The sequence below is a fragment of the Artemia sp. Qi Xiang Cuo genome, chromosome 1 (genome assembly GCF_049724085.1).
Source record: "Artemia sp. Qi Xiang Cuo chromosome 1, ASM4972408v1, whole genome shotgun sequence".
In the NCBI taxonomy this organism is placed as follows: Eukaryota; Metazoa; Arthropoda; class Branchiopoda; order Anostraca; family Artemiidae; genus Artemia; species Artemia sp. Qi Xiang Cuo.
Window position 1 is genome coordinate 50,006,170 of NC_142794.1, and position 12,146 is coordinate 50,018,315.

A 12,146-nucleotide genomic window follows, 5' to 3' on the forward strand; every position below is an offset into this window, starting at 1 on the left:
ACAACATAATATTGAAACTAAGACGCGCGAAAATGATTTTTCAGGAAAATCTTCAGAAAATGGAAAACTTCAGAACACATTTAACGAATATTAGACGCCAAGAACTATTTTCCAAAGTGAAGCACTGACTGTACCAGAAAAAAAAGAGATAAAATTCATTGTGCATGCTTTCTCTTGTAAAGTTCATGAAATTTTAGTACAATATGAAAAACCAAATGTTGAAGTTCAGTTCCCATTTGATAACGAACTATTTGGTTCGGTGGTAAAAGTAAAGAAAACTAAGAAGGAGAAATGAGATATTAAACGGAGCTACAATGAAGTAATGGAGTCAAAGATGGTGAACACTGGAATCCAAATCAGATTTAACGATGATTTTTTTTTATCGTGAATGACAAAATTGAGAAAAGTAGAGATGAAAAGAGAAGTGTAAAAAAGAGACAAAATTTGGAGATTCAGCCTGGAGTGGCAAAAAATTAAAAAAAATGTCGGATGGGTTGTGCCTTGATAACATAAATAATAGGGGGGAAAAGAGGTCCAAGACCCATGGGGGATAAAACAAGATGATTACGAAATAGAGATGAATGACCTACAACGGGTTGGGGGAAAGGTGGGAGATATTGAATGTCGAGTCAGATTGGAAAAACTTTGAAAGGAATCTGAGATTAGTATTATCAACTCAAAAGATATGTCGATCCTTTATGAGGGGGAGGAATCCCTTGGGGAAGATACCCTGCGGGAAGTCGCGAAAGATAGCCCTTTTCCTCAATGCACACCTGGCGGACAAGTCGTGATCTCTTTACCGTGGTTTTGCCTCTCTGATCTGAAGTCTTTGGGGGATACTCTCTCCCAGTTACTTCACATTTCACCCAAACCTTTGTCCAGTAACCCTATTCATAGTTTTTACTCTTCATGGGAATCGACAATTATTTCCGGCAAATTGTATTCAGTGGGAGATGTATCCAAATTTCAACTTCAATTAGCATCAAAGCATACTCTGCATTTGATTATCCCAGGGGAGGGAGCCCAGAAAAAAGGGGATTCATGGCTTGCTCAAAACTTTACTTCATTCCCTGTACCCTTATCTTTTTCACAGGCCTTTGCATTTTCGGCCTTATATTATTTGAAATTATGTCAAGGGGCAATTTACTTTTTTATTGAGATGTGGGGTTGTTTCCACAGATGGAAATTAAGAGGCCAATCTTTCATGATGGCTGGTATCATCAAATGTGCCAGAAACTGATTCTCTGCTCCTCTCAAATGTAAATTCGTGAGAGCGAGAAAATTTGTGTTTTGATTGTGCTGCGCACGATTATTTTCTACGAATCTTGGAGACTTCAACATTGAAAATCTAATGCGGATTCTACACGATCTAAACCATACTGGTTCTACACTAGAGATGCGTAGATGAAAACTGATCCAGAGCCAAGTGATGGAATCAGTAGCACAGACACTGGTGGAAGAGAGAAGGCAAATGGATTTTGTAAAGTTGAAGTTATGTGTATGTGGACGGTCATTTATCTTACGGGGGGAGGTGTTGGGGTTCTAGCCCTGTTTCTTTTCTTTTCAGATAAATGACCTGTTTTCGTTCCGTAATTACATTTTCTTAGATTTGCCTATAGAATAATTTTCAGTATAATTTTCGGCCTTTGTGACGCGGTTGAAGCCCAAACTGAAAAGGAGGCATGACACACTGTTGTCGGATATGTTCAATAGTCAATAACTCAAAATCTTCGAAAGCACACTAGAAACTGTAATGGGCCTATAAGACGAATATTGAGAAAGCTGTTTCCCTTTTTTTCAAAATCGGCGTTACAACACCATCACATAAGCAATCGGCACAACTCCTACTGTAAAAATCATCTCGAACAGTAAAGCCATATTGTCAAAAGGGTAATTTCTGGCAAAGTCAAAATAGTGAACACATATACCATCCGACCCACAACAAAACTTCTTTTTAAGCTTCTTTAGAACCTCTTTAATCAAATTAAATAGAAAAAAACAAGCTTTTTTAACTGAAAGTAAGGAGTGACATTAAAATTAAAACGAACAGAAATTATTTCGTATATGGTAGGGGCTGTCCCCTCCTCAACGCCTCGCTCTTTACGCTAAAGTTTGACTCTTTCTCGCAACTCTATTTTCTCAAACAATGAAAAAACTTTAGCGTAAAGAGCGAAGCGTTGAAGAGATAACAGCCCCTTTCATATACGGAATAATTTCTGTTCGTTTAAATTTTAATGTCGCTCCTTACTTTCAGCTAAAATAATTGTTTTTTTTTATTTAATTTTTGAACGTTTTGGAATTAATGCTGGTTTTGATTTTGGCTCAACTATAACACCGACATTAAGTCGGTAAAATCCATTGCCCCTCCTTTCAAACATTTTGGCTAGTGAGGTACGTTACTTATACTTTCCTGAAAGTAATTTTCAGTGCAACAATTATCGCCAGTCAGCAAATGCAATTGTTTTATTTGCCGATCGCCTTTTAAACATTTGATTGACAATTTTATTCTTTAAAGCAAATACGAATAAATGGGAACAGTTTCGATCATTGTATTAATTAAATAAAAAAAACAAGTTTTTTTCAACTGAAAGTAAGGAGCAACATTAAACTTAAAACGAACAGAAATTATTACGTATATGAGGGGGTTTGCCCCCCTGGTCAATACGCTCTTTACGCTAAAGTTTGAATTTTGTTCGAATCACAACTCCCAGAATCACAAAGGCCGTTTAATTAGAATAGATAGCTCTTCTGCGCAAAGAGTAAGGTACTAACGAGGGGCGAACCCCCTCATTCACGTAATAATTTGTGTTCGTCTCATGTTTTGATGTTGTCTCTTGCTTTTAGTCAAATAAACTTGTTTTTTTATTTAATTTCTGACTGTTTTTTAAATAATGCCTGGAAATCCAGTGCTTCCTTTATGACCATGTCCCTTCCGCTAAAGAAACATCCTCCATGGAAAGATCATCCCACGTAACCCCCTCCTTGGACCCCCCCCCCACCAGAAATAATCCCTCCTGAAAACTTTTGTATACTTCCCAATAACAAATGCTATATGCAAACAATGGGCAAAGTTTATAACTTGCAGTCCTTCCCCTGGTAACTGTGGGGGACTAAGTCGTCCTCAAAGACATATTTATTATATTTTGCGACCATGCTGAACAAAATGGCTATACTTGCATAACTTACAGCCCTTGTTCCAGGGGCTGGGGGAGGGGGTCATGCCACCTCCAGTGGTATAGTTATTTGAATTTTAAATTATTTTAAACAAAACTGCTATCTGAACATTCTGATCTGTTTTCTTCGCGAGGAGATTAGTTAGAAAGGGCGTAGGAAAGGGGTAGGTTGTCTTCCCATAACTTCTGACTCTTAAAAAGGCGCTAGAACCTTCAATTTCAAGCAAACGAGTCCTCTCCAAAGTTTCTAAGGCCATCCATTCCATATGAAGTCTTCAAATAAGGCTAAATTCTTCCAGAAAAGTGTATTGCTACAAAAATCATGTTCGCTTAGAGTGCAGACTTATGAAAATATTCTTATCAAATTGTGCAGATAGGGATTTCAAATATATTTAGAAAGTATTGTTAAATCGGTTTCTGAAGGTCTACATTTCATAATATGAACTTAAAAAAAACTTTCCAAAAAAGAAATTTTTCCAAGCAAAGTAAAGGCCATTGTATAGTTAAGATCAGCGGAAATAAATCCCTTTAATAATTCAAATTCAAAACGACAGAAATTACAATTAAAGATTAAATCAAACCCAAAACGAACAGAAATTAAATAAACAATCATTGCAAACAAACCTACAACAGGTACTAATATTTATATATTTATATTAGTAACTGTTGTATCCATTTATGTTGTAATTCATTTATATTAGTACCTGTTGTTTATTTGCATATTTGCTACATGTACAACGTACGTGTTGTGTATTTGCTATGATTGTTAATTTAATTTCTGTTTGTTTTGGGTTTCATTTATTCTTTAATAATAATTTCTGGTCGTTTTGAGTTTGAATTATTATTAGAATTAATTTTTGCTTGTCTTAATTCTATTCCTTGAAAATTTCTTTTGCGAATTTTTTTTTATAATTACACCTAAACAACCTAATGCACTTTTTTTTTTATTGAATATTCTGACCATTAGCTGGCCCAAAAATATTGCAGATATACTCTGTTTATAACATGGGTGTACTTATTGTCTTTTTATTTAGTTTAAAATCCCCGTAAGCATTAAGGTGATAAAAGTGAGTGTGGTAATTATCGAGGCATTAGTCTGGTCTCTGTAGATAGTAAATTACTTAGTAATATGATACTTTTTAGACTGAGAGATGCCGTAGACAATGTATTCAGAGAAGAAAAGTGCAGTTTTACAAAAGGTAGAGGATGTGTCGACCAAATTGTCACTCTTAGGCTAATAATTGAGAAATGGCTGAGTTGTCAAACACCTTTGGTCCTCAGTTTTATTGATTATGAGCAAGCGTTCCATTCTGTTTATAGAAGAGCTTTAGTAAAGGTTTTATCCTTGGTCTGGTATACCAGATGAATACATTAAAGGGATTAGTGCTATGTACGAGAACAACACAGCTGCGCTTAAGGTTGTAAATGAGGTAAATAGCCGTTTTTGTATTACATCAGAAGTTAAGCAGGGTTTTGGTCTATCCTTCTGTATATGGATTATTTTGATGGACTTTGTCTTAAGGAGTAGAGGAAAGGCTATGGGAGACCACGGAATCAAACTGGGGAAGAAAAAGTCTCCTGGACTTAGATTATGCTGATGATTTAAGCATTCTAGATGAAAGTGTGAGCAAAATGAATGAAGTTTTAGAGGTTTTGCGAGTTCAGGGTGCTAGAATAGGTTTGAAAATAAATTTTAAAAAGACTAAGTCACTAAGGCTAGGAATAAGTGAATATGAAAAGGTGACGTTGGATAATGAAAAGATTGATCGGGAGGGCAGCTTCACTTACCTTGGTAGTATTATTAGTGAAGATGGTGGGAGCAGTGAAGATGTTAAAAGTAGAATAGCCAAGGCTCAGGGTGTTTTTTCACAGTTAAAAAAAGTTTGGAAGAATAGAAAGATGAGTCTACAAAACAAGATTAGAATATTGGAAGTAACAGTAATGACAGTGGTCAAATATGGCTTTGAAGCATAGCCGCTCCGAAAAGCGGATGAAAATTTGCTATGTGATTTCCAGGAAAATTGCCTACAGATTGTTATGGGTACCTGGCTGACTCACCGTATGTCAAACTATAGGCTGTACAAAAAATGTGGTTCAATACCGCTCTCTAGGGCTATAATGAAAGAAAGGTTGAGGTGGCTAGGGCACGTTGTGCGGATGAAGGATGACAGATTGCCGAAGATTGTTCTTTTCGGCCAACCGTCCAGGGCTAAACGGTAAGCAGGTCGTCTTCGTCTGCGGTGGGAGGACGTCATAAAGAAAGATTTAAAGGAAATAGGAACTTCGTGGGCGGGTGTAAAAATGGAGGCTTGAAATAGATTGGGATGGAGGAGGAGCGTGCGTAGCTGTGTTGGCCTCAGGCGGCTTGGTGCTGCGGTGAGTTGTTAGTATTAGTAGTAGTAGTAGTAAGCATTACCTAAGCTACAAACACTAATCCTTATACCCTGAAAGTTTCGACTTAATGCCCTCAGCCGTTCCTGATGCATATAACGTGTTATGATTCCTTTAACATCCCTAACATTCTCTGAAAGTAGTCACAAGTGAATGCAGTACCAGTTGCAAGCAGTCGCAGTCACAATCGCAAGTTGTCGCAGTTGGAAGTAGTCACTAGTTGCATTTGTAGCTGTAGTAGTAGTAGCGGCCCTGAAAGTTTCAAATTAATACCCCGACCCGTTCCTACAAACATTGTAGATATGTGTTTTGATAACATGGATGCAGATAGCATCTTTTTATTTAGCTCACCATATTTCTCAACATTCCGCGAAATTTCAGCTCAATACCCTTAGTCTTTTCTGACGTACCCACGACCAAACATTCCCCCCTTTTCCAATCATAGATCCTTCATATTAAAAATGGACAAATTGGATAATTTACAATCTTTACCCTGGGGGTTGTGGGGACATTCGATTTCTAATCACATGAGCCTCCTCCAAATTTTATGCGACCACTCATTATATAAAAGCCATTCATGCACCAATAATAACTAACAACCCTTGCTCTGGACTCTGGGGGTCGTTTCAACCCCGGAGGCATTGTTATATGATATTTGGACTATTTCGAAAAAAATGAATGTCTCAAAATTTCGATCGAATGCGTTTGGGGAAAAGAGGGCGTTGGTGGGGGGGTCTAGTTGCACTCGGATCACTTATGACTCTTAAAAAGGGAACTAGAACTTTCCGTTTCCAATCAAATGCGTTTCCTATAAAGTTTATACGACCACTCCTTCAATAAAAAACCTTATATGCCCCCGGGTTATAACTTACAACCCTTGCTCTCCGGCTCTGGTGGGGGGTTGTGTCAGCCCTGGAGGTATTGTTATGTGATCTTTGGATAATATTGAACCAAAAGGCAATCTCAAAATTTCGATCGGATACATTTGGAGAAAATAGGGCTTGGGGGGGGGCTGTTAGTTGTCCTTCGATCACTTTTGGCTCTCAAAAAGGGAACTAGAACTTTCAATTCAGTTGAGCCTCCTCCAAAGTTTATGCGACCACCCTTTCCATAAGAAGTGCCTTTGATTTTAGTCACATGATTTCTTTTGGACAGGGGGTGGGGGAATTAACGATTCAGTAGAAACACTATCAGACTGAAAAGTTGTTCATGAAATTGGCAATTTAAATTTCGAAGTTATTTTGCAATGAAAATCATCTTTATCACCGAAATTTCTGAACTTGAGGCACAATATTTATATTTTATTAGTGTTTTTATTTTATTTAACATACCTGCTATGAGTCAAGTAATTAAACATTTCAGTTTTTTCCATCGAATATCCCCGGAGATTGAAGTAAGATATAAGAAATGTAATGAATACCTGTTAGCGTGGATTCATTTTTGTATGCATTGCATGAAATAAGGTGAGATGCTCTTTGAGCTAGAGAAACCAAAATCTTATTAGTCCTTATCTTGGTTGCTCCCCTCCATTTCTGCAAATACGGCAAGGAACAAAAGGATAAAGTGTAAATTCAAATAGGTATTATTAGTTTTCTAACTCGTTTTGTAAAAGTAAAGCCGGCGTGCATTCGCTCTCTATTGTTTTGGGTATGAAGAAATGTACACGGGAGATAGTACTGTATATAGTAGGATTGCTGTGGGTTAGTCTTGAAATATGTCAGGAATATAGCTCACACATTTGTATATTGGGTGCAAAGTCAATGGAATCAGTTCCTCCAAGAAGTAATCCAAGACTGCTCTACTTCACCCTTTTGAAAAATCTTTCGTTAAATAAATTAATTTATATAATTTTTTTCTTTTTCTTTCTTTTTTTCAAAAGCAGAGCCTTTTGCCATTGCGCTTTATTCGAATTCGTAGCCCTGTCATTTGGTATGCGTGAATCGTTTCCATATAATTTAACTAGTTTCAAGTTGAAAAAATATTCTTTTAACTTTCAGATGTTAAGGAAATGGAAGAAATAGTACAGTTTACGTACGATTCCGGTGAAAAATGGAGAGTCATTTCTACAGAACTCCGTTGTGTTCAAGCAATGCTTGAAGAAGTTTTGGGATATTGGCGCCGCTGGACTCCAGTCTGCAGTGATCTGAAAGAATGGCTAGAAAAAGCAAATGAAGCTCTTAATTTTCCTGATGATGAAAGATTAGAATTTTTTCAGGTATTCGCCTACTGTTATTCTCTAGTTAGGCTTTCGTTCTAACCAAATTATCTCTTTTTGAATCTAAGCATCTTATGCTTTGATATAAATAGCTAAAGTTCAATTGTGCAACTAGCTAGGCAGAGTTTGGTAATTGGGTGGTAAACTGAAAAACTTGTAAACTTGCTGTATGAGAGGCTAAGGAAGTAACAAAGTAATGTTTGTGACCAATTAGTCTGTTTTTTCGTTTGTGCTATGTCCGATTGTTTTTTTCGTCTTCAATATTAGGTAACCTTGTAGGCTACATTTGCGCCCATAAGCTGAATTTTAGGGGTGGAGCTTAGCTGGTCTAATCGGCACTTCTTATGCTGTATAATAGAAATCTCAAAACAAAACATAAGGCAGCATCATTCAGCCAGGGGGGGGGGGACTGGATCCCCCCTCCCCCCCATATTGGCGCCCATGACCTTGTATGAAAAAAGATCTGATTAAGGCTCCTATATTTGTATTGACTTTTCTGTCTATTTATGTTTTTTGACAGTTTTTTTATTTATTTGTGCTAAAACTGGTTGTTTTTGATTATTGTGGTAAAACAGGTAAATGTTAGAAATATCTGACAGTAAAATGTAGCAGAATAATCATTCTTGCATTTGATTGATCACAATAGAACAAAGTTTTTCTTATGGAAGTATAGAGCAAAGTTGAAGCTTAAACTAACAAAACTATTGCTTCGCAGATTCTGTAAGATATATCTACAAAACTAGCTCAAATAAACTGATACTCATGACTCATAATATTTTCGAAAAACTCTAGCTTTACTGAAGACATAAAACCGATCCCCCATCCCCAAGAAAACAAGCAGGATGTTCTCTTATCAGCAGAAAGTTCTAGGAGCAGTTTGCTTAAAATAAAGGACTAATAATTTATAAGCGTCTGAATAGTCTTTCACCTACCATGATTTCAATTACTTTTCAGTTAAATTAAAAAAAAAAAAAAAAAAAATGAAGCAGGCTCATAGTTTAGTAAAGTAAGGTACTAGTTTCTAGAATTCCACATGTATTGGAAAAGATCACGAGTCACTTTATTCGAGCTATTTTGTAAATATATCTTGCATCATGTCTGGACCAATAATTTTGTTCGTTTAAGTTTCAACTTTACTCTTTAACTTCTGTAAGTGAAAGCTTTGTAAGTGATATATCTTTTCAATTATTCCAAAACATAAAGCAGGTCGTCCTCGTCTGGGGTGGGAGGACGTCATAAAGAAAGATTTAAAGGAAATGAGAACTTCGTAGAAGGGTGTAAAAAGGGAGGCCTTGAATAGATAGGGATGGAGGAGGAGCGTGCGTAGCTGTGTTGGCCTAAGGCGGCTTGGTGCTGCGGTGAGTTGTAGTAGTATTCCAAAACACGTCACGGCCATTGGACCTTGTTTAGCTTGCAGTGACTAATACTAAATTCAATGAATGACTATCATAATTTCCAAATAATGCTTGATGATTTTTTGTCATCACGGCAGCATTATCGTAACAATTTGATCTGCCGTTTGGTGAATGAAATTTCATCGAAATTTTAATTTCTCTAAAATTGTATTTTCGATTGAGACTGCACCTCTAGCATGTATTTCAATAAAACCCAAAAATACTCTTTGATGGAAACTTTTTATTAATAAAATAAACATCTACATACCTACCGACATGGGACATTTGTTCTCGAATAGATATATGAGGACTTAAATCAAACAAAAGTCTAAATGTTCATTTGTTTTGATATCGTTTATTAGTTGATTTGGAACTGTAGATGCCAGAAGATGAATGAATCTGTAGTGACAAATATGAGACAGTTTTTGGAGTTTCTGTGGCATGCTTAAGGATAATTACTAGTAGCGGATCAAACTTAGCTACAAGTCTAAGTAAAAACACATATGTGTTTTAGGAAACCATGTCCAAGGTTTCCTACATTTGTACCATCTTGGAGTGCTAGTTTTTCAACATGGCCATGTAGAGAAATATATTGCATAATTCAGAATCCCATGCAAGCTACTATTCTTTGCTATGTGTTCCCCCTTCTTTGAAAATCACTCAAGTTTTCTCATGCTCGTATTTTTTGATGGGTAACATTAAAGCCTAACATTCAATTTTGTATATTTGGAATCAGCATAAAAAGCAAATTTTTTTGGCTTTTTAATATTCTGTTTTTTAGTTTCGGTTACGGCTGGGCCGAGTCGCTCCTTACTTACAGTTCGTTACCAGGAAATGTCTGATTGTTAAAATTTTAAATATTACTACTGTAACAATATTTCTTGTAGGGTGAAATGATCAAAGCATTTTATCAGCTGTTTTTCTGACTGTCAAGTCATTCTTCATGTCATTTTGTTTGTACAGTACAATTAAACCGAGAATGTGTAGGCGAGAATTTGGCACTAGCTGAACATTGATGATGAAAAAGGAATTTTTAATCGCTGTATTGTCATATTGAGCTTATATAAATAGAAAGCCAAATGCCTTCGGACACCGTAATCATTAATGTATTGCTCTAATGATTATGCTCCACTGAAAAAATTCAGGTTGTTCATCAGTGTTTCTCTGGAAGAAGAAAAGTGATTAAGTTTAATTTTATATCAACGTCAACTTTTTCTTATAACTTAAGTGGTTATGTTGGCTCTAATGGAAGAAATTACTGACTACGGGATGCCATCTTCGGAGGGTTCTAAATATATAAAATGTCATGTGTAGGTAATATCTCTTAGAAAAAAATTACCTTAAAAATACTCTTCAAAATTCGGGAGCCGTTTCTGTTCAACAAAATAACTACCCAATGATACATCCGGAGTTTTTGTTCGGGGGCAGCGGGGAGTGTTTTTCTTCAGGGGGGGGGGGGGTACAAAAAACTTTAAAAAACGCATTGAAAATTTGTTTATATTCATTTTTATTTCGTTCTACGAATTGGCCAAAAATATCGATTGGGATAAAACCCCGTAACTCTCTCACCCCTGAATACAGCCTTGTAAACTACCCAAAATTTATTTTAATATTTACTATCACGAATGAATATCCAAAACACCCTCTTTGTTTTACATGCCGATACAAAAGTATGGCTTAAGACTGGGAGACAAATTGGTTGTATACTAGAAAAGCATTTTTAAAGACGTTGTTGGTTATAGATTTCCATGAGGAAAACAAATTATAGGCCTTGGAATCACTTACTAATCTATAGACATCTGCTTATGCTTAAAATTTCTTATAATTGTTTCTTTTTCCTCACTTGTTCATACATTATATAATTTAAAATACAGTTAAGTCAAATAAGTTTTTGAAGTCTCTTTAAAAAAAAACCTGTTATCCTCCCTGCCATTGACAGGTTAAATATTGATAACATGACTTGTATCCGTCCAGTAAGAAATTGTGGGAATAACAATAAGGGATGGCCCTTGAATTAGGATCGTCTTTAGATTCTCCTGACTAGGGAGGTTGTATACCTAGCGGCCTTTACGTATTTATCATCAGAAAATCTGCTAGGTTAAAATACGCTCAGTTCAACTTATCAAATTATTTAAATTTGTATATCTTGTTTAAGTTTCAAACGTCCCATCTAAATTTAATTTTTCAATGCTCTCTGTTGTTTATGAATAACTTCTAAGATAAAAAAAAATAAACACAAAAAAAAACTATTAGTTGCCGGGCTATCGCCATGGCTGGGATCTTACCTATGAGGTGGGAAGTTGAAAATACTAGCATGTAATTTATTGAGGCGAGAGTGTAATAATTGTTTCGACACATGTTTTATCGATCTTTGAGATTCAAGGGTCGCAGGCCTCTACAATCCTTGTGTCTAGACATACGTATAGCTTTTGACATAAATGATCGTCTTTTCTTCAGGACTTGGGGAGATGGAAGGAGAAATACCAGTTATTTAGTGACACATCAACATTTTTGGCTGCCACCTGTGAAAACTCAGTAGGAAAAGAAGTTCATGAAAATTATGTTGAAGTTTCAAACAAATGGGAAGATCTCTTTAAGGTAAGATATTATCGGAATAGAATGGAAGATTTTTTTGTATTTTCTATGCATTTATACTCCTAAAACTATTATTCCTTCTCTTGTCCTGTCCAATTTGAATAAAAAAGATAAAGTTTTCACTTCGATAACCCTCTCTGAGAAATATCAAGGGTTTTTTCCAGAATATTTTGTAGAAATACGTGTAAAAACGCAAAGATACGGATATTAGGTGAGTAGTCTACAAAGAAAAAGTTAGAAAATACTTATTTGTCGCAATATGAACCCTTTACAATAACAATTACATATCGTAGGTATCTACACTCATTCAGTATATTGTACGTTTGACAATAACAATTGTCTGTGTAATGTCAATACAGTAATCGAACTGAGTTTTCG

General features: G+C 35.9%; 1 protein-coding gene across 1 annotated transcript in view; it reads left to right on the forward strand.

Annotated features, from left to right (window-relative positions):
* Window positions 1-12,146, forward strand: part of LOC148956437 (uncharacterized) — a 570,204-nt gene that overhangs the window by 121,092 nt on the left and 436,966 nt on the right. The window contains 2 exon segments of the mRNA XM_089090886.1: window positions 7,562-7,779; window positions 11,631-11,771. Of these exon segments, the coding sequence (XP_088947012.1) occupies window positions 7,562-7,779; window positions 11,631-11,771 (359 nt within the window).